Source organism: Pempheris klunzingeri, chromosome 5, assembly GCF_042242105.1.
Source record: "Pempheris klunzingeri isolate RE-2024b chromosome 5, fPemKlu1.hap1, whole genome shotgun sequence".
Lineage (NCBI taxonomy): Eukaryota > Metazoa > Chordata > Actinopteri > Acropomatiformes > Pempheridae > Pempheris > Pempheris klunzingeri.
This window is the reverse complement of record NC_092016.1, coordinates 3412984-3437032: the sequence shown is the minus strand read 5'-3', so window position 1 is coordinate 3437032 and position 24049 is coordinate 3412984. Positions and strand designations below refer to the sequence as shown.

At 43.6% G+C, this 24049-nt stretch overlaps 1 protein-coding gene across 1 annotated transcript in view; it reads right to left on the bottom strand.

Annotated features, from left to right (window-relative positions):
• Positions 1–24049, bottom strand: part of LOC139201893 (unconventional myosin-IXAb-like) — a 129946-nt gene that overhangs the window by 78705 nt on the left and 27192 nt on the right. Inside the window, exon 2 of the mRNA XM_070831330.1 lies at positions 19576–20545. Within this exon, the coding sequence (XP_070687431.1) occupies positions 19576–20478 (903 nt within the window). The 5' untranslated portion in view covers positions 20479–20545. The remainder of the gene's footprint in view (positions 1–19575; positions 20546–24049) is intronic.

The following is a 24049-nucleotide window of genomic DNA, read 5'->3' as shown; positions in this document are numbered from 1 at the left end:
ATTTCATATTTTGAAACGTTTGGTGTTTTTGCTTTGATGATTTGAGAAACGCACCCGTCTTTCTGCTCAATAAATCACCTATTGAAAAGCTTTAAAACAAATATTTTAAGCAAAACAACAACAAAAAGATTAGTTCCTTAATTAATGTAACAAATATGGGGAGACTTGATTGAATGATGAAGCACTTTTGCAAAGATATGGTACATTAATAACCATCAACGTTTGCTGAAGTCTTCCGAGACAGAGATGGAGTAGCACATAGAAACTCATCAATCACGTCGGGACTGTTGTGTCTGAAAGGTCAAAAGTGATGAGAGGGAGAGATTTTCACTTCACACAGAACAGCAGAGTCATTCTCCATTTTTGGTTGTGGGCGGAAACCACAACAACAAGATCGCATCGGACCACAGCGCGTCTAGTCGCTTTGAAAACTCTTCACTTCCACACAGACGCAGTGAGAGGGTGACACACAGGCACCCAAGAGGAAGCTACAAAAAATAAAAAAAAAGGTTCATACTTTTAGGTTAAATGAAACTCTGGCATGGCTATGATGAAGATGCAGTGTTGCTAGGTGACGGAGTAGTGAGCTGACATCAGGTGAAGAGGTGGAGTGGTTTCATTTGTTGCCAAAATATTAGACAAGCAGGGCTGTTTCACCAGAAATGAAGGAAAGATCACCACCGTCTGCTGGTCCAGGCTGAAATATCTCAACAGCTGCTGGACTAGTAGTACTAGTACTACCATGCCATGCTGCTAGTGTGGCTAAAAACGTTATAAAGCCCTCTCGGCTGAGCAGCTTTCCACATTCAGGTCAAATCTTTCCGGAGGAGATCTCGCTACGTCGTCAAAAATACAGCTTTCAGATTTCAGAGACAAACATAGCGGATTTATGGCCTTTTTGGCTAACAAGTCCAGTTTCCAGTTTGTCTAAACCGTATTTCACATCGTCCAAAAATACAAACAAATAACTCCAGCTGTAACTGAGAGCCACCTTACCGGCCAGAACTCCAGCAGGCAGGTTAGGAGCCAAAATGGCGGGTCACGTGGAACTATCGTGCAATCTCTCTGCTCATGGACGGGGTGTTGTGTTACCGGAGTGCCAGGGGACTGGAGAGCGGGGAAGTTGAATTAGTGCTCTGTACGAACAGTGGATTTGGCAAACTAATTCAATAAAAGGAGCAGGGCACTTCCTCCCGTCTTATCTCTGCCTGTCGGGGGGGGAAGGAAACATCGGAAGGAGGTGAAATCACCTGAAGAGAGACACTCTTGTCTTCCTGTGAGACTGCACTATTTCCTCTTTGTCTAGAAAATTAGCTGGAAACTGAGCAGCCATTCATTTCTGTTCTTCTATCTTTACCTCTCAAGTTGTTCTAATAATAGGCCACTCTACGCCTCTTTTCCCTTCCTTTGCTTTTTGCCTCGTTTGGCTGCCTTCCCCCCTGCCTCTCTCTCCTCTACTTCCAGGCTTCGTTATCTTCTTTATCACTCACTCGTCCTCACTATCTTATCTCGTCATGTCTGCTTCTCTGACCCGACGCCTTTCAGACTTCAGGACGATGCTTCAGTCTACGACACGAGCAGCAACGTCTATTTTTACATCAGGCGGCAGCCGGCGGTGCCACAAAAATGCACGTCGCCGATGTGAACAGTGCAGCAGGCCACTGGAGCGCTGACCGCATGTAATCCCAAAACTAACACACTCACACAAACAAGCACACAGTAACACAGCAGAACCCCTGAATCCTCACAACAAACTCAGTCTTCAGTTCAACTAAATGAACGTTTACCATAAAAGCAACAGCTGCACCGCAGGATCCTCCCAACTGCTGTTAGCAAACAACCGTGATGATGCAGCGATAGCAGCTTCACACGTATGTTTATCATCACACGGTAAACAAGCATGAACACGATAAGACGGATGTCGAAGAGAGTGTTACAAGTGGGAAGAAAAAACAGACGTGCTGTCCTCCCTACGCAGCACATTGCACATCACATGGACGGCAACATAAAATTATGTGATTACACCCAAACTTCCTGCATCAAGAGCAAAACAACCTACAGACCAAAGGTTTGCACGTATACAAATTGTCAGTTCAAAGCTTCTTACAGTCTGTATTATAAATAATCGAGCTACAGGTCTCGAGTAATGAATCAGCTTTCATAACTCAACTGTACTTCCTTTCTTGTCCTTTCTTGTCTGCATCAAATCACACTGAAATCTGACTGCAAAGATTAGAGCAGGGAAGTAATGTCAGAACATTAATGACAAAACATCTGATATTAACCAAAAGAAACAACTTTAACAGAATCTGTATGTACTGTACATTCATTGACATAACGATGGGGGGGGCATAATTACAAAGAATTTAACTTTAATTTCTTTGAGGTTTAGTTGCAGTTTTTTTTTAATCATCTGTCTGACTGTTTAATCACATCAACATCTTCTCTCCGTCCTGGAAAGAGAAAGCTGTCAACAAACACATCTTATCACAGTTCTTATTAACAAAGCTGAGTTAATCTGAGATCAAATGGGAGCTTTCACACTTTATTTATTTATTTATCGATAAGAAAGGATGTGGGATCTCTGCATCAGCACAATTTCACAAGTGTTTTCTTTCTAAAAATGGCCATATTTTTGCACATCCTACGTAGTGAGTGAGGTCCGCTGGCTTTAAAGTGACACTCCTCTGTCGGCCTGCTTGACCTCCGGCCCAAGAGTGCTGTGAGTTGTTGGGATGAAAAGGGTTTGTTTAGTGTTTAGTGGGAGGAAGCGGTAAATGGTGCAGACTGCAGCAGACCTGGCCTATTAAACACCTTAAAAAAGGATCTTTCCGGAAGTCGGCTCTCCAAGGGCACTCAGACACACCGCTTCGTGCCGTCTGTTTACAAGGTGAACAAGCTGCTAAGGGGGCGAGAGGCGAGTGGATTAGGAAGGAGAATTTGTTTGTCCCTGGAGGAAGCGTTTCTGCTTGTCTGCTTTACTTCTGAGGACGGCAGAGACGGCCTTCAGGAAGAGCAGAATCTGTTGGCGCTACCAGCCTCATCTCGATTTCACTAAACCCCCAAAACTGGGGCACTGGGGAGCTCGCTCGCTTGAAAGCGACTCTCTCCCTCTCTATTATTTAAGCGAGGATTTCATCCACCTTCTCTCATCTCCTCCTTCCTCTCTTTCTTCGCTCTCCTCTTTCTCTGTTATCCTCCCCCATCCTTTTTTTTTTTTTTTTTATCTCCCTCCTCCCTGCATGTGCCCCCGGTGCTGTAGAGAGGTGGGTGGGATGGAGAGAAGATGAAGGCAGGGAGGCAGGGTGCTGCAACGGAGCGCTTTCATCTTCTCTCTGCAGGGCTGTTGCATCAGGGGGAAAACACAGCGAGTGGCTGCAGTGATACAGCAGAAGCTGCACACCGGTGCCGTACACGCACACAGATTTCACACCGTTTTAGCCCTTCACTCCCATCAATCGTAACATCTCACTTAGCCGGGTGCTGCGAAGACACTTAGACAGTTTAAACTATTACAGAAACTGTTCACTGTCAGCATGCAAGATTCATCTGATTTAACTCCTGCTTTCACTTTGACCAACCAAATTAGGCAACCGAGAAATATAACTCACATTTTGGGGGACGTTCACTTTTGTTTTCATTTTCAAATGATTCCTTTTATAATATGATAAACCTGCTGACTAGTTTAAAACTGACAAACTGACGCAGGGCTGCCGGTTTGGGCCCAATACTCAGCTTCTCCCTGGGACTTGGGTGGAGGTCAAATATTCAATATTATCATTGGATAATGACAAATGCTTCATTAATCATGGCCTCTGCCCAGTTATGCCACAGTCAAGACAGGCTCCTTGACTGATTATGAGAATTGCTGACTTTTCACGGACGGCCCAAATCGGCTCAGTAGCAGATTTAGTGTAAGAGCAAAGTGACAAGTGGTCTCTCATAGTGAAGAAACTACAGAGTATTTTCAGCTGAATCTGCAGCTCCTTTCGCCCTCAGCACGTTTCAGCTCATTGTTTAGCCGTCCAACTGCAGCTTCACTGTCTCGGTTGGCTCTCTGTGATCTCATAGCCATGTTTTCGGCCACAGCAGGCAGCTGTTACCTGTGAAAAAGCTCTAAATACTCACTGTACACAACCTGCTCAGCACCGAACAGCAGACAGACACAGTTAGAGACTAGCGGGCAAACATCATGGAACATTTAGCAGCTAAAGAGCCAGATATTTCCCTCAGGACTTTGTACAGACCAAAAGCTGAAAGGCTAAAAGAAAGAGAATATTGGGCTAACATTCATGGCACTTCTTTTTAATAAAACCGGGCTGTTCTTCAGATTATTAGCAGAATAAAATGAAATGTTAATACAGCAAGTGTAACCCATTAAAGATGGCTCCAAAATCTCCTAATAATCACTGCAGTATAATAAAAGTCTGCAGAGCATCGAATCATAAACACTTGAGTGGAGTTTTAATCAAAATCTCGGTCCAGTATTTCAGAACTTTCTCCAGAGTACCGGACCCACACTCTGCTGTGTGTTATCTCAGACTGTAGGAAGACCTGATCACCAATAATGTTACACACTTTCAAACTACAGCTGCAAGAGTTTTCTTGCCATCCAGCTTGTAATCTAAACTTTTGCAGCTGCACAGCCTCCCTACGAACGACCTACTATATTACTAGAGTTTATGGCGGCGGTAGCAGTCAGTCCACCGTGCTCTAATAGTCTTTTGGATTAAATGAAACTTTAATGATCCCCATGGAGGAAATAGGGTCATTGCGCCAGCAGAGAACAGGATATAGATCAGAGCAGAACAAATAGAGCTCATTGAGAATACTACAAGACATGATTAGCATCACATTCACAGGTTCAAAGACTCCACTGTTAGGGTTAGATTTACTGTACATTAGTGATAAGTGCTTAAAGATATGATTTATTTCAGTGCAACACAGCAGTGGCTCAAAATTATGGCTATTCTGTGACCTTGAAGTTAATGAAATTGTTTTTAAATTGGACTACATTTACATCTAATTTTGCTGCAGGATACAGTGACTACAATAACTTTTCTTGCATCATCCACAGGAAGAGGAGGGGGGGGATTTGTGGGATATCTGAGAAAGGGAAAGCCAGGACTGATTAATGTAAGGAAAAGTACCGCAGAGGGTTTAGCAGGTGAGAGCGTCGAGACATAAAAGGAAAGAGGGAGATGGCAAATAACCAATTTGCTGCAGGAATATGAAAGGATGGTTCGGATATAAACACTAACGCGCTCTCAGGTGCATCTTTGTCTGCACAAACAAGCAGGTGTGTGTATGATAGAATGAAAAACATCCTGTGAAAGGCTCAGTGTGGGAACAGCAGCTCTACTGGGAACATGTTTAAACTTCCACCAGCCACTCCCGGCCTTTTCATTCACCCACCCACTCTCCCACTCAGCCGGCCACTCTCAATGGCACATCTGCACCATTCAATCCCATCGTTCATTTACCCTTTGCTTTCAGTGGCTAGACCGAACGTGACTGTGCGTCGTTTGGTTACTGGAAGGGGCCGTCTGCTTTGTGCGCGACGGCGTTTCAACACAGGCCTGTTGAAACCTGATGGATGAGGCTCCAAGTTCAGTTGCTTCACGTGCAAAGTTTTGTTTTGTGAAAGCGCACAAAGACAGTAATTAGGACTTCTATTATCAGAAGCTCCTGTCAGTGATCCAGATGCACACAAAGACAAAAGCAAACCAGTGTGGGCCGCACACAGACCTCAAATGATGACTTCTCGACGATCTGATAACATGATTATTACTCAACTTGCATGGCAGCTGAACCAAATCCCACTTTACCGAGCGTGCAGTTTGTTTTAAAGCAGTTACGATAATTTCGACATGCTTCTGTTGCTGCTCTCTCTGTGTACACAGACGTCCCTGTAAACAGTTTTCATTGGAACTACTTTCTACTCCTGAAATAGTCCTCATGGAAACTGTGCTCTGAATTTTCTATAGATTATTCAGAAGTTTGGTCCAGACTGAAACATCTCAACAGAGGAAGAGTCTCAGTGACTTTTGAGATCTGCTGACGTCATCATGAGGGTTTTCTTTTTACTATAGGATGGGTTGTTGTGACATTTGGCTCATTCATGGTCTACAGATGATGAATTGTAATGACTTGATTGAGCCATCTTCTGGTCAAAGTTTCAGCTTGTCCAGTGCTTTGGTTCTTCACCAAACTGGACTCTAACAATATTTAGTGCAAATCATTGAAAATTAGCATTAGCATAATAAGCCGGTGTTTTTCAATCCTGGTCCTGCAGGTTTTTGATGTTTCACTGCTCCAACACAAGTGAATCAAATGATCAGCTCATCATCAAGTCCTGCAGATGCCCCCTAACGACCAGGTGAGCGTGTTAGCATGCCAACTTAGCATTTCAATCAAAAACACTGCTAAGTGTAAGTGCAGCCTCACAGACACACTGGTACGGCTGTAGACTCCTGTTTATCACTGCTGTGAGCATCACAACGGATTTTCATAGAGAAAGATGTCTGAAAATCCTGGACAAATAAAAACAAATCTCTTTTCTTATCTGCACAACTGGATGCCGCGATAGTGAAATGAAATCATATTCTCCTTCACCGATTTTAAAATCAGCAATACGTGCCACAACAGAAAGAAATGGGAGTGCTGTCAAGGAATTGGCTTACAAAAAAAAAAAAAACAGACTTCAGGTGTGAGCCAGTAATCGTTTGCATTACAACACTTGACAAGAAGTGTTTCAGTGTCGAATGGCTTATTACATGTTGAAGCGACCTTGCCTTACACTTTTTCAGCGCATGATACAGATTTCGCTCTTAAGAAGGAATGGCAGGAAAGCAAAAAAGCGGGAGGGGTTGTAGGGAGATTCAGTTGTAATTACTGTAGCGGTGAAGGGAACATAAGCCTGATTGACTTAGAGCCAATAAAGCTGTGGTGATCGGGCTATCTGTTCAACCAGGAGGCGTTATCGTGTAGCATGCTGCCAGGTTCTGCAAATCGACTTGGAGCAAAAGGAATTGCGAGACACATCACATGTCATGGTAAACTAGACAGTTGCATTAGGAGCTAAAAATGTAGCCTGGGTTGTAACTGAAAGCGAAAGTGTTTTAATGGTACAAGGACAGAAGCTGTTCATACAAAACAGTGATGGTTTCTATGCAGATCCACCTTAACTGTCACCAGTAATACAGGACATCTACATTCGGTGTAAGGCTTCAACTAAAAGACTACCACAGGCCCATGAGGTGCATTCAGGGTTCCCTACAGTGTTTTCTAAACACTATTACTAATTAAAAGGAAGAGATCACCCTTTGAGGAAATATGTTTTTTGTTGTCTTTTGTTATTAGACAGCCACAGAGGAGAGATGACGGCAAGTAAGGAACCAAGAAATGAAAGCAAAGATCAGTGGCTGGAGGGGTTTTACAGTTCATGGTTCCTTTCTTAATAAACAAGGATGTATTTGCTTTTTTCCCCCCAAGTGTTAGATGAGAAGATCGATACCACGCTCATCGGTACACTACATATGTAGCTGTTAGCTTAGCTTAGTATCTTAGCATTTGGTTTAGGCAATCAACAGAGACTCCAGGGAGTCACTGCTTCCTGCTATGATGCTAAGCTAAGCTAAGCTAACCAGCTGCTAGCTCAGCTCAGCAGGTTCATTCATTAATCAGAGCATTTTCCTGAGAATAAACCACAACTATTACATGTATAGTCTGACGCAGAGTCCTTATGCTCCAATAATCTTGAAGATAAGCTTCTGAAAATAAAACATGAAGCATAAATGTTTTGTGCAGAGCGTCTCTTTTGTAAAGTGCTTTGTAATTGTGTTTAGAAAATGTTATTTGCAGTCTGGCTATGGTTTTAAACTCCCACACGTGATGCACACCAACTTGGAAAACGTTATTTTATATCATTCCTGAAATCTCTCTGTGCAACACCATGCCCTGCACCAAGGCTACCAATTAGTCTGAGGCAAACCTTCCCCAGAAACTCACAAACAAAAGCTGAATTTGTTTTCTTGGGACACTTAAAATAACTCTTCAAAGGGTGGATCACAACCGCAGAACACAGAGAAAAGGTAACGAGCAACATGTTGGGTTTTTTGTTTTTTCGACCAAATTAGACAGGCAGAGACCAGTCGACTTAAATTAGACAATACTGCAAACTTTCGAGGAATCTTACAATGATAAATACACAGATACTAACAACACGAACAAGACAACCCTTTCTTTTTTGATAGATGACACTTAATTAGATTCATTTTGATTGATGACAGTCTCGTTAACGGGTTCAAATAGAAAGGATCACTAACGCAGATCTAGTTTGCTCAATTGCTCCCATCATCCCAGATGGCCTCGTGTCCAACTACGACGCCTAATGTCTGTAATCTCATCTGTGTCTGATTGCTGCGACACCGTGTAAGCGGGCTCAGATTGAATCAAGCCCGTTTGGACTATCAATTTCCTGTCTCCAGCCTTTCGACTGAGGGGTGGAGTCGGCACGAAAAGAGAAAATGACATGAACAACGGATGAGACGTGGTGACTGCTTCCCCTGTCAGAGCAGAAGAATAAAAACACATCATTTGAAGTATGTCCGGACAGAGAATATTGACGTTAGCCATGATTATTTTTTTGTATCATATTGCTGTAATTGACAGGATATTCAACAAAGGGGCGGATTCAAACCTCAGCCACTGCAGTACGGCACTCTACCACCACCAGGGCTCTGGTTAGGGATGATTTTAAATGATATCACATTCATTCAGGGTCACTACACAAAAGAAAATATGTCAGACATGTAATGCACACACTGTATATACCAGCAAATCTATCTTACCATGCTTTTACTCCACTATAAAGGCAGAGAGTCTGTTTAATTTGCTTTGATGGACGGATGCATTTTAATCAGGAATTTAGATTCTATATAAAAGATCCTAGATTAAAGTGCATCATATGAAATTACAGAAAATTACAGACTTGCACTTTGCAACTTCAGGTTTAGGAGCACAGAAATCCCCAAGGTCACTAAAAAGACCTGGATAGGATATTTATGAATCATCAGTCAGGGTTTAAATCAATTTAGTAATTACAGTCGGATACGCCAAAGGTTTTATTTAATTTAAGTGCCTTCTTGAATAATGTTCAGCCTTTGTTTAAGCACAATATGCTGCATTTCATTTCTGCTGGATGCTTGAACTATATGAGTCATTAAATAAGTAACAGCACAGCCCGGGAAATAAATTGTTGCTCTTTGTCCGGTCTAAACTTCTTAATCTGTGTATAAGGAGCAGCGAGAGCAGCTGATATCACACTGAACCCTGTCCAGGTCAACTGTGCGACCACAGAGTGTTTAAGTACATTGTGTACAGCTGTCGGCAGGGATGAATGTACACTGCACTGAGCTTCCTGAGAGAGGAAAGCGAGAATGCTCCAGAGAGAGGCGGAATGAGAAGGAGATGGGGATAATCCAGCCAACAGATGTTTGGGGAGCGCACTGAAGAGTGCTCGCTGCCCAGAAGATACGGATTATAGGGATGGAAGCGCTAACAGGAACATAGAGGACCAAAGGTGGGTTACGTGATTAGCCAACAGACATCCACAACAGCTAGCCAACGCACGGCTCTCTGAAGTAAAGGCAGCGGCTGTTGTTAAGCTACATGTAATGAAAGGGAGTCTCATTCTGCTGCCGCCGGAGAAAAGCTGGGGTATAAAATAGCTCTGGAAATGCAATGCACGAAAGTAGTCTGCAGAGGAAGTAGTATGAGATTACAAACGTAGGATGTTTTCCCCAGAAATGGGGCTTCGGCCAACATTCTGCATGTACTCTGTTATTGCTTCAAGTCAAATGGGAGTTGCATCTTCTTCAGTCCCACCACCACATTAAAACTTCAGCAAAAGATGAATGAGAGCTGATGTGACCATTCAGCGAGGGAGGCACTCCCTCGTGCACGGACCTACAGTGTTAAGTGCCGGGCAATAAAAGCAGCCTGTCCTCTGCAGAGACCGGTCCTGATAGCAGAGAGCTTTTGGATGTCTCATTGTGATTTAAAGTGCAAGGACACATTCAGTCCTGGGCGAACGTCTCCCATTCCCCTGCTGCTGGGAGAGCTGACTGCTAACACGTTCTGACAGGCACCTCTCCTCCTGCAGAGGTTAGCACCCTGCACACACACACACACACACAGAGCAGTGGAAACAGTGCTCTGATTCAAGTGGGAATAAAAGCAGCTCCCCTACAATACACACTTGCCTTGAGCGAAGGTGCTACCAGCTCCGTCGCAGGCAGCGGTTTTCATTTGCTCCGTCAGGGTCAGTGGGTTTACCGTGCTGCCGTTACTGTACAGTACGTGTGTCTATATGACCAGGCTGCATGGGATTCTGTAGCTGCCTCCCGTCCCAGGATCTGTGGTCCTGGATAAGGGTACTGGGCAGCTTCTCAAGCCTTTACATAATCACATACTTAACGATACAGGCCTTTGAACACACACTTTTAAAACCAGGAGGGCCAAGGCACTACCTGGAGCCATCTATCAGCCACAGGAGACAGGTCCTGTCCCTGAGGGCCTGGTTAAGAGCAGGGAGGACATCTGGATGGGAACCATCTGGTGAAGGGGGGGGGGGGGTCTGCTCGGCTACTAATGCAGCAGGCAGGCAGGTCTGCTGGCTGCACCACCAGAACAAAGGCAGGCTGTAATCTGGCCCTCGCGGCCCTGCAGGAGCCCTCAGTCTGTCTGCCCCCAGATACAGCACCACACAGCTGGGGTCAGTCTCAAAGGTCTCAGCGGGTCTTCAGGAGGATTTGAAGCCTGGATGTATGCTTGTTTATCGTCATGTCTGAACCAGGGAGGAGCTGGCTTTACTGTTCAAAAGACAACAACTAATATAGAAAAAGATGAGTCCAAGGATGAGAAGAACTTCAACATTTGGCATTTACTGGACATAAACCATTAAAACACTGCAGGCCAGTTTCCAGTTCACTGAGATCCTACTGTCTCAACTGCAGCCAACGTGTCCATTGACAACTGTGTGACCTTGCAAAGGCCCTAAATCATTTTCTGAATGTATATACCAAAAAGTTTGGACGCAACTAATGTCTGTTTCCCAAGCAGAGCATGACGTTTCTGGACAAACGTACAATTTCTTTTTTTAGTCGTTGAGATTCATGAGGCTGTGTGGAAGTCAGTCCAGCTGACATCAGAAACAACTACGAACAAAAGGTCTTTTCTTCCCGACTCATCTTCCCTTGACAGTTTGGTAGTCGTTCTTCATCGCTGATGATCAAACATGATGTCAAAGATTTTTATTTTCACCACCACGTACAGACTTTGAGCTATAGAGGATGTCTGAGGGTCCAATCTGCCAGATTATCGTGCATGTTCTACAATAACTTTATATACACTGTCCATTTATAGTCATTCATAGCATTGAGCAACAACAAGGGCTTATTGTCAGTTAGCTGTAATAACCACAAAATCCATTTCTGACCACACAAGCGTCTGTAAACACTCTGCATGACTAGTTAAATGTTAGAACTGGGCATTTTTATGAAGCACACAGATCCAAAAGACAAAAAATAAATTCTAATGTGTAGTATTTAAAAGGAAAAGGCTGGAGATATTCTATAATTCAAGTTACTGATGACATATACCATGAAAAGACTCTCTCTAAATACTTTGCCACTCTTTAGATATGTGTCATGAATATGTCTATATGTCTAATACAGGTGAGCACTGTAGTTTTTGACCAAAGGTACTCAAACTGAAGTAAACAGTGTGTTGGGGACTATTTTCAGTGGCAGATATTTTTACTGCAGCTGTGTATTTGTGATCGAATCGTGGTTTATTGACGTGTTTTAATAGTTATTGAACAACAATGGAGCTCCACGGCACATCGGAGTGCAGTAAAGTAGGTTTCTGCTACAAAGGATGAGTTCATTGTTAGTTTTGGTCTTTTTGATTTGCCGAGTTCACAAAAAACACCCACATACATTTAACTTCCTGTAAGTCTGATCTTGACTAATCAAACGCAGACAAATAGTCAAATTTCTCCTCGTGTATATATTCAGTTGTCTGAAACCTGATAGGGTGCGGTGTCGAGGCCGGGGACAAAGAAAAAAGGAGCATCTGAGATCACCTGACTGCACAACAACCGCACTACCAGACACAAACGGCCGCAGAAGCCAAGCCCTTCCCATCAGCCTGCCAGCTGTCTTCCAGTCAGCACTATCCTGCTGTACAGTCATATCTCTCCTGTCGCCTGGCTCTGAACGCAGCTCCGATTACACACCACTGCAGTCACTGGCCATCTGCGGCGCGTTATTAAAGGCTTTTTCATGATGAAATGATTCCAGTGGGCCATCAGAACATATAGGGAATTGTTAGATGATACCGCTGGCGTGATGTAATGCTGACGGTCAGCGTCTGCCATGTGGCTGCACCGCTACATTTCTGAGAAGCGTCACAAAGTGGTCAAGTGGCTACAAAGGCTGCACTGTAGCCGAAAGGTCACAAGACCGATCCCCGCGGCAGCCGACGAGGCCATCGGGAGCGGAGAGCCGCCAATCAAGACAATAAAGCTCTATGTGCTCGGCCGCAGCTCACGGCTAAAAATGTTTAATGGAAAGCCTGTTGTGTTGTTCCTTTAGAGCCACACACACACACACACACTGTATAGCACACACACACACACACACACTTCTGTGCCCTTGAAAGAAGAGTGTTGTGAAGGTGAATAGAGTCATTATAAGTTGTGTGCATGTAAATGTGTGTCTGTGTGTGACTGAGTTCAGACAAACAGCTCCGGGATAAAAATGCTCCTAAAAACAAAATGCATTTCAAGGACTTGTCGGTATTATTCCTGAAATCAATACAAGTATAATAATAAATAGAGCTCAAATGGTTTGTCGATTAATTAAAATTCTTTAGCAGCTCTAATTAATAATCTTTTAAGCAAAAATGCTTCTCAGTTGTGAGGATTTGCTGCTTGTTTTTTGTCTTATGTGAAAGTACATTGAACAAAACAGTCAACATGAAGACAGGAGTTTTCACTATTTGTCATTGAATGATGTAGATAAAACTGACTGATGATGAAAATAATCTCTACTGACAGCTACAGCATACATTATTATACAACAGTGTCATTATATATCATAATATAGAAACGTATTGAAGTCATGCTGCAGTCACGTCAGTAAACCATGTTCCAGTGTGGCCATCAGCCTGAGGTCAGACCAATCAGAGTCATCACCATCACCCAGCCCCTAAATACAAATACATGCTTTTGCATTTTAGCTTTCTTCTCCTCACATTTTACTCACTAAAATGTCACATGTTTGTCCCCGGGGGGGGGGGGGACAACATGGAGGTTTTAGAACAGACAGAACACAGTGTACTGACAAAAATAGTTCACTTTATTTCTGATTAAATTAAGTGATCATACAGCCGGATGCAGCTGAGCATCCCGCTGTAGCATTAAGTACAGACCTCATAAAAATCTGCACAAAGAATAAAACATCAGTGAAGTACAGATGATTAGAGAGAGACCAGAACTAACAGCAGATATTTCAGGGTTTATTTGCCAGTATGGATATTAAATATTGAGTTAGCTGGTAGTTGAACAATTATATTTTACAAAAAAAGCACCTAATCTGAATAAAAAGTTGGATCATGAGGAAATAAACTGGTACAGTATGTGTCTGCGCTCATTTGTCTGTTTGTCAGTTACATTTTCTGCTATGAGCTTCTTTTAGTGAGTGATGTTTCTCCTCCTGGTCTGCAGGAGCCAGAGTCCTCCGCACTGGCTCAACGACTAAAATAGCCTTCGCCGCAGCGATGCTGTTGACCTCGCACTTCAGCGTAACACGATGTGAAGCCGTGGGCTGATGGCCACTCTGCTCAGCTGGATCCAACACAGAGGGACCATCAGGGGAGCAGAGGTGGAGAGATGCAGAGGTGAAGGAGTGCCAGGAGAGAAACTCATGTTAGATCCTTATTTTTTTTTTGCAATCACACTCGATTAAAGATTATTTTCTTTTATTTCCCCTGAGCAGAAAGAAGCTTTCACCGTTTAGAGTTAAAACTGAGGGGAATAAACTGAGAAAAATAATCCTCCTTTGGATTCTTCCTCTAAGAACACTCCCTGGTGCAACCTAAAATCATCTTATCACACTTACATGTTGTCAATCAAGTGTGGAAGGCACAAGATTTGATTTAAAATAATTGATTTAAAATATTTATAAAGAACAAGGTTTAAAAAGTCATATTTCACTTGCCTGCAGGTTCCCCTCCCTCCCTCCATTCATGCAGTTGGCAGTAAGCCTCTTAAGTGAATCCAAAGAGAATGACTTATCTCAGTCTACAGGCACTTACACAAATGTTCTCAAATCGAGGGCCAACCGCAGCATCTCTTGCCAGCGAGACATAGTTCATCCTGAGAAATGTTTCCCTTTTTATTCCAGACCTTCTTTCGTGCACTGGACATCTGCTTATTTCAGACAAATGCAGTTTTAGCTCTAACATTCGACACAAACTGCTCTTGTTTTCTAGTTAACGTGCCAAGTCACAACGTTCATGGTTTAGCAGGAGTCCTCTTATTTCCTCACATTACTTCTTTTTGTGTTTTTAATTTTCCTTTTTTAGCAAATAAACCAATTATCATGATGTAAATGAGCACAACTTTTGATCCTTATATACTTGTCTGGATTTGTAAGGCAAATTGTTTTCCTTCACAGGAAGATTTTAATGAGGAGGATTCATGCCAAGAGAAAACTGTATATTAAGGCTGCATATTAATCTCTTCATGCTTCATCGCGCCGTCTCAGCAGTCAAAATGACATCTTCAAATTGCTTGTTTTGTCTGACCAACAGTCGAATTTTGAGGCATTTTGCCTGAAAAATGACTGAAATGATTAACTGATGGATTCATTTTCTGTTCCTGACTGTAATATTGATGAGTCACTGATTACAGTCAATGTATTACCTAAGTTCTCCTTTATATGAACTATCTTACAGTAATGTGAGTAGGGATTACAGTGTAGAGTAAGTAGTGTAAGGGATTACAACATGAAATTCAGTAGTTACATAAATTACAAATCCAAGCAACTACTAGTTAGGAACCAAGTTACTTCAACGTTTTGTGGGCCGGCGTGTTTGCTGCCCTATTAACAGGTTGATGGAGGGTTAAGATGGATAAATGTGAGGGACAATATTAAAAAGAAAACACCTCTCTGCATAAGCGTCAAACTACAGCTTCCAAAATGTCCACAAATATCAATCAACACCTTTAAACCAGTTACAACTAAAAACTGAACATTTAAGCGTCATGAAGGGAGGATTTAATGCATGGCTGTTGTATTAGACTGCATTAATTTTAGCTAAAAGAACCTAATAAACTGGCTACTGAGTGTACAATGAGTAGTTTTTAAACTGACCCAACTCTATCTGGAGTTATCCACCATCAGACAACAAGCAGACCAATTTATAGGCTTTAAGATGGAAGATGGGAGCAGACAGAGGGATCATTCAGTATACAGAGCGTATAGCTTTATGCAGGAAGACAAAAGGGAGCTGAAGCAACTGAACACACCCAAGAGCTGACAAATTGGCCTGATGGATTTCCAAAGCATGCTGGTATTGAAGTATTACAACTCTAATAATGCCTTGCTAACCTCATATTTTCAGCCTGACTATTCCTCAGGCGAACATTCAAACCTTCACAGGGCGTCAGTGCAGCAGCGGCAGCATCTGACCGAGGCAAATGGTTCCATAATTGGCATTACAACTTGTGGAAACCAAAGAATTCGGCTGGTTCAACTCAGCAGCCTTGTTTCTTGGCTGGCCGTAAACTCTTTACCCCAGAGAGCTGCTTCTCAAAGAAACGCGTCGGGCCTCGGCCCATTACGTCTCTGCGTCCAGCTGTTGGTCGTAGGGTGCAAACGGGCATTAATGAGGTCGTCGTGTTCAGCTGCTGTTGGAAAAGCTCCAGCACACAGGAAAACTGTTAATGTTACATATTGTTTATGGTGTGTGAGCCGTTGGGTGGTGAGAGCAAGAGTCACAAGGTCTTACTGTAGAGTGTGATGTCGTCACTTTGGTATGTGTGGTTACATTTTTTCTTATTATCAGATTATCCCCTTTAAATACGCGGCTAAAAATTACAAATTGCAGTTCCTGGGTTTTATGAATGAAAATCTAATTAGCTTTACTTCCTGCAATAGTGCATATCTATCTGCAATAGTTTGACATTTTGGGAAATATGCTCATTTGCTCTCTTGCTGTGAGGTAGAGGAGAATATTGATACCAATCTCATGTCTGTACAGCAAATATGAAGCTGCCACCAGCAGCCAGTTGTCTTGGTTTGGTATAAAGTATAAAGACTGGAAATGGGGAAACGGCCGCCCTGGCTCTGTCCAAAGGAATCAATCCGCCTGTGAGCACCTCTAAAATTCATAAAACAACATCTTGTTTTCTTTAATCTTTACAAAAGCTGAAGTCTAACCATGATCCTTTGTTTTACAAGAGGTTATTTCATGGCTGGAAGTAGTTGGCAGGATGCTATTGCTCCCTTAACAGCGAATTGACATTTTTGTTCTTGTAATGTATGAAAAAAATGGAGCTATGACGTATTAATTAGATTCATGAGCTTTGAAGGTGGTGGTAGGTGGATTTTGTCAACAGAGCCAGACTGTAACCCTTGTTTCCAGTCTTAATGCTCCTGGCTGTAAGCTTATATTTGGTGTAGAGATCTGAGAGTGGTATCGACTTTTCTCTTGTTCTCAGCAAATGAGTGTATTTTCCAAAATGTCAATCTGTTCCTTTAAGACTTGGAACAATAGACAGATGCCGCATTTGCAACTGCAGCCATGTTGTAATGTAAGCAAGCTTTCAGGAAGACTGAAATATTCCCTGTATGAAGAGCACTGTCCCTCCGATGTCTCCGACTATCACCATCAACAACAACACGACAAAAAGGCACAAAATAAATAAATAAAATAAAGGCACACACTGGATTCAGGAGTCAAAGATAGAATTTCCCTGTCCTTTGCTTTATCATCTCGGTGACATTGAAACTGTGCACCTTGTTTCACACGTCTCGGTCAGACAGGTGATTGATGGGGAAGTGATAACATGGGACACAGTCATGCTTCCACACACAGGGCGCAAGCCACCGAAACGGTATCTAGTTCCTCAGAGAGTAATGTTCTTCTATCTGTGTTTTTATCAAAACAAGCCTTTCAGTCCTCCCAGCGCTGTCGCCTCTGGCACCTGCGCTCTGACAGGTATTCAGTCAGTGTTAAATCATCACCTGCAGAGAAGTGTAACTGTGCATGTGTGACAGTCTGGTTTGACCGCGGCTATGTGGCGAAGCTGCACGGCTAAAATGGCAGTCATATTCAACATGTGTAATACATCCCCTGTTTGTTATTTTGCATGGGATTCTTAGGATGTACAGAACTGTAAAAAGCAAACTATGTGCCTCCAAAGCTTCTATTTTGCAGAACATTTCTCATAAAACATTTTTACTGAGGCAAAATACAATTTATTCTTTATGGAAGAAGAGAGTAAACATGAAAGCAGCTGCAGATACAGGTCTCTTCCCCGGAAGCAGCGAGGAGGTCTAAAAGGTGATTCATGATTTCCAGATGACAAACCCTATATATCCAGCTGACCGTACAACCGCCTCCTTTTACTGTACAGACCTCCACATGGGATGCACATGGTGTCAACGCGCACAGCTGTGTGTTGACATGACATCCCCATGCGTCCTGACAGGAAGCCGTGTGCTACAGAACAAAATGGCTGCCACAAAACAACAAACTAGAGCTCACCCAGTCATATTAGCAAGGCTGAAGGGAACATGTTGACCTTGAAAAAAAAAAAAAAAAAAACCTTCCCAAAACATGAAATTCCCAATGAAATTCCATAATCCATAATCTTTTATTGATTTATAATCCTAGGCGGATTAGGGGACATTCCATTAGGTTCCCCGCCCCCCCACATCAGTGCAGAGAGTGGACACAGCCGAAAACCCAGTTTCTAGGTCAAATAATATATATAAGAGTCATATGTGGTAAAGCCGGGGGTAAATATAGGTTTCCCTGCATGTCGAGGCATTCCAGTTTCAGAGAGACGTTTCTATAATCCATTTCATGCCTCATCTCATGAGCTGACATTCCAACACCAGACAAATAACCTGCCGACTTCTCTTCAGATTTCATCGGGCTTTTGTCACTTCCTCTCCACAACTGGGGTGTCTAATTCACAACATATGAATCACATGCAGCTTGGGTTTGGGTTTGCTGCTTTGGAGATTACAGCTATATCGTGTTAGCTTTGTAGTAAATAAAGCAACACAGACCAATTATTGTAGAATATTTAAGTCCTACAGCAATATAACAACATTTCCTGATCCTAACTTAACATTTTACTCTCTGTCACTCTCTCTTGCTATAAAACACCTTTCATCTTATTGTCATGTACAGAAATTTAGCTCTTCTTTGGTATTAGGGGTTAACTCATGGTCTCTCTTCCCCCCAGGAACATGAAAGTGCTCTGATCACATTCCCGTTTGCCCTTTTGGGGGGCAGGAAGTATAGATCAGAAACTAAATTTAGACAGATCTTCCTCTGGATCAAACTGCAGGTAAAGTTCCTCAATTCATAAAAAAGGTTTGTGAGTGTCAGACAAAAATTCCTAACGTGGAAAAAGGCCCATTAGACTTAGCTGAGGTGGTCTCACAGTCTACAGTCACAATGCACTCAAAGCATGAATGCATACAACAACACCGAAAGCTTCATCATTCATCACCAGATATCTTTCCTGTCACCATTTACCCAAGAGAGTTCGAAGTGTCTATATGCATTTGTTTCTGAGACATTGCTGGTGACAGTGAAACAGGTAACAGTGAAAATACAGATCTGAACCATCGCAATCAAATAATCTTTTCCTTTGTTAGATTATTAGTCAAAGTCATAGACTGTATAAATGGTCTGTCATTTCGAGCACTCAAAGCGCTTTTACACTACATTTACATTCACACAGGAGGGTCCAGCCTCTTGTCTTCCCCAAAGACACTTCAAAATATGTACTAGGGAAGTCCGGGATTGAACCGCCGATCTTTTGCCGCTCTACCTCTGAGCCACGACCGCCCCAAAAAGAAAAGTTAACCTAGCTTCAGGGTCTGAAAAGTGAAGCCAATGCAAAAGTTCCTTCTCACTTAATATTTTTCTAATGAGTTTATGACCTCAATTACCGTTTTCAAGTCTTCTTCGCAACAGCATGATGTTCATTTTATAAATTATGGTCTTGTTTAGAGTAAGATGGACAATAAATTATGTACCAGTATCTTGTGAGCTGGTCATGCCTAAACCTAACCAATCAGAGGCCAGTAAACCTAGAATTTTGGGTTGGGAAAAAACAATCAAGCGTCATTTCTCGAGCGAAACTCAAGGCTTCAAAACAGCCGTCCACAAACCAGTGGTTGATGTCACGAGGCTGCATCCACTTCATATACATAGTGCTCTGTAACTTTAATAGCTCAGTAGTACAGGTGAGTTCCTTACCTCCAACACAGGCCCCGCTCCCAGGATGATTTGCTCCACCCCGCTGGCGAACCCCTTCTGGCTGAGTGCAGTCAGGTGATGAATGAGGAAGTTGGTGCTCTGAGTCTTCCCAGACCCGCTCTCGCCAGAAATGACTATGCACTGGTTCTTACGTCGCTGTAGCATGGCGTGATACGCCACATCTGCCACAGCATAAATGTGGGGCTCAAGCTTCCCAAGTGTGTGGTTGTCATACAATTTGACATATTTGGGATTGTAGATTGGCAAGAACTGGAAGGGGTTAATCACAATAAGAATACTCCCAATGTAAGTGTAGATCTTCTCTTGGCGAAAACGTGCCCGAAGACTTTCCAAAAGGGCGCGCTCGGTTAGTTCCGGGAGAGCGCAGAGGTCGGACGGAGGGTCGCTCCCTGCAGGCTGGGGGAGGAAGCCCCTTTCCACCATGTGCCGACGCTCCTCAGTCACCCGCAGCCACATCTGCAGGCTGCCGCCATAATGAATAGATCCATCCAGGTTTTTCTCCCGCAGGAGGAAGCGGTAGTCGTCGCCACTGCCCAGGCCGCTGCGGTTTTCCAGGGCACTTCGCGGCCACAGCATCATCCGCTGGACGGGGCAGTCGCAGGGGTTCAGGATCCATTCTTCCCCACCGAACTCCTTCACCTCAGCCAACACATAACATTTGGTACGCTCCAGGCGCAACCGTTCGATGAGGCACTCGATGGCTTCAGCAGCTGTGGTGTTCTTGCGGGCGCTGACGGGGCAGTAGATGGTACCCTCAGCCAGGGCGCCCGGATAGACGCGCAGGGTGAACTCCTGGTCCTCCAGGCGCCGCCGCATGCTGCCACTAGCGGTGGCCATGTTGGCGCTGCTGGCGTAGCTGCAGCCGCCATCTTGTAAGCTCATGGTGGCGCAGCAGGTCCCATCAGCACACCGCTCTCTGGGCCCGGAGGACTGACTCAGGACATCCCAACTGGAGGAGGACAGAGACAGAGAGACAGAAGAGGTCAAACATGGCAGCAAAGCAGCAGAACAACACAGGTTCAAAGGAGAAATGAGTGGTTTCGGACATCACTTCATGTCCTCACAGCCTCGGGCATTACCAGTACACTGAGTCACAACAGGGTCATGGCGATTTCATCTGTCCCACGACAGAGCGGGACGACTCAATAAGCTTTCTGTTTTGGATTGTAAAAGGGAACCACTATCACAAACGCCACAAAAGAGCGGCATGAGACGGAGTCAGAGAGAGACAAGAACTGATAGCTACTCAAAACAATGAGGAACAGCAGCAGCTTCATGAATTTAAAAGGCTACTGGCTAGTTTATCAGAGCCACCCACCCTTTGTGTGTGTGCGTGTGTGTGTGTGTGCGTGTGTGTGCGTGTGTGTTCATGATAATCCAAGGGCTCTCGCCGTGTGCCAAGATTAACAGCTGCCACCTTCCACACAAAAGTGGCTGTAATGAGAGTACAATGGTGTAATTCACCACTTCCCTGTTGATAGTGAACACAGCACTTCATTCTCTCTCTTTCTCACACACACACACACACACACACACACACACACACAGAATACAGTTTCAGAGCCTCAAATCTGATGTTGAAAAAAAGATGAATTGTAAAATATGCTGATGAGTGTGGGACAGAAATTAAGCGAAAAAATCTTTGTTTATCTCACTGAACTAAGGAAAAAAGTCATTGTTGGTTGCTTTTACTTTGAATGACAATATTGAAAAACCAAACCAAGATTTTTACAATATTTTATAAGCTTATTATTTGGATTTTTTGCAGCATAATTTGGGTATACTTTCCTTATTTAAAGTACATTTGTCGATTAGAGTTATAGAAAAGTTATGTGACGTAAAAACCTTCTGAAATAAACAAATTTACACCATTTTTCAACTGAACCTTTGTCAGTACTTTGATGAAAACATGTAACGCTGTCCAGGCTCTCTAAATTGAATTCTGCTCTCATTTAAAATCATCTCTCCCCTTCTTCGCCAGAGAGGAGAGAGGAGAGAGGAGAGGACGAGCCAGCCAGTCGTCCTTTAAGCGCCCCCAGACAAACCCTCCTCTCCCTCCCGCTGTCTGGAGCGATCCTGACCACCTACAGCAGTCTGCAGCAGCCCACCACCAGCAGACAGAGACACACAGAGAGAGGAAATAAGCAGCTGGGAGTCTGTAAGCAACAAAGGGATGAACTGTGAGAGATGAAGGGCAGAGCAGAGGCAGAGAAGACAGAGCTGAGCAGACAGAGATAAAAGACGGTACACTCAAAAGACTCAAAACGTCACATGCGACTGGGGACACTAACGAGCTGTTCAAACGGGTAAAAAGGTGAGAGTTTCAAGTCTATTATGCAGAAATGTAAATACAGTTTGGATTCGTGGTGCTTTTGTTCTGCCTGGTGGGGTCCTTTTGGGGATAACTGTGCTTGTACAAATAAAGCACAATATAAATGAACACTGGAGGCTCCTACTTGGCCAAATATGTGACAGAGATCCAAAATGATGATTATAAAGTGTCCAAAATCTCAATTTACTGCTCACTAATGAGTAAACCACTGAGTGTCTAATGCAGTACGCAGGGAGTAGTGAACGAGTGAGTAAGGCAGAGACTTGGGATACAAATAAGAGGCATGGTTGAATATATGGCCGTGACAGAGGAGCATTAAATAAAAGTGGATGATGCGACACAGATCATAAACTATGTTTCTGGATTCCCTCTAATTCTGGGCTCAGACTACACAAAGTGTTGGTCTGTTCAGATGGTCACTGCGTCAGATTAGGGCAAATACAAATACATTCTTGCCGTGACACAACCGAGAAACACGACTGAGCACACACATTAGTCCCAACTTCAGCTCGCCCTCCTTCACAGCATGTGTGATCGGGATGGAAACAGTGGCGTCTTAGATTCCTGCTCTCTTGTGTTCGGAAAAGCTTAAAAAGGAAAAAAGAAAGTAACTGTGGCTTTTCCTCTGTTTCACGGCTCCACCTCAAAGCACCCACAACATCATTCCTCTTTGCTTCATCATGTTGTCGACTAGTCTGTCGGGACGTCCTGAGGCGAGCTGATATCACACTGATATCGTGTAGCATGGTCAGGACAGTTCACTTCTGGTCCGATGGCGCAACTTCTTGCATCAAAGTTTATCAAAGCTGAGCTTGACCCCAAAAAATGGAGTGAATATCCTGCCACCCATCATAACAATCTTATTTAAATTAAATGTTTTGTTGTCGTATGCTGGCATGACTTTAAGATTTTCACTTAGATAAATGCCTGTTAAATCATCGCTGCCAATAAACAGGTACTATTGGCTGAACAATAAAGAAAACACTGACGACTACGAAGTGCAGAAGTGCAGATCCATCGAAAACAAAACTAATTTGACGTTCAGATGAAGACAGATGAAGACAAACAGCCAACAACCAACAGAGAGGATGCCGTTTGGATCTGTGTTAGAGTGAAGTCCAAAAACGGAGATCTTGGAGATTACAACTTTAACGACTACTACTATCAGTGGTTACTACGAGCAACCAAAAAGTTCAGCTGAAACCAACTTCCAGAGACAAAACATCTTATTAAGTTGTGCTGATTTATGTGTTTTTCTGTTCTTCTCGTGAAATAGAGATGTCTAGATAAATAGAGAAGCTCTGTATATCCACATTCCTCCTGCTGGCTTTTTTATTTTTTTTTAAGTTTGATATAATCATACAGTCACTGAACGCAGCCGTTCTAGCTTTTGTTCATCTCTCCTGCTGATTCGTCTTCATCAGCTTCTCTGCAGCCGGTTGAGCTCAGCTGTCAGTCCAACTCAGCGAGTCATTAAACTGGAAAACAGTGACTTATGACTGTCGTCGCCGGGCCCTCGTGTCACCGCTAAGAAGCTGGCCGACTGGAGCAGAGCAGAAAATCAGCGGACAGCGTTTCTCCAGAGGAGTTTGAAGAAAATGAACCTGCTTTCAGTAGCGTGTCTGCTGAGACTTTACGAACCAGCAAGCTGGACAGCAGGAGGCATGAGGGGTAGCTGGAAGGTTGTGTTGAAACGTCTGATTGATGGTCTTCGGGGGTCAAAGGTCAGAGTGAAGAGCCAAGGTTACATACCAGCTGAGGCTCAGACAAATCACATGTGTGGAGCTGTGAAGCTGGCTGAGAAATCTTTTTTGGAGAAGGAAAAACTTTTCTGGCATTTCCTCGAACAGCTGCACGCGGTGAGGTCATTCAGGCAGGAACTGGACGGCTGTTAGACACGAAGCCTCTGGACGCCGGGTACAATGGATAGACGTGACCTCAATACTGTACGCTCGCCGCTCACAGCCAAAGCTATTGCTGACGGAGTTGTGATGATGATGGATGAAGCTGGAAAGTGATACAGGTCAGGGCGGCGAGGAAGGGAGGAGACGAGACGAGATGAGATGAGAAGAAAGGGAAAGTTGGAGAAAGAAGACAAACAAAAAGAGGCGGTGAAGCGGA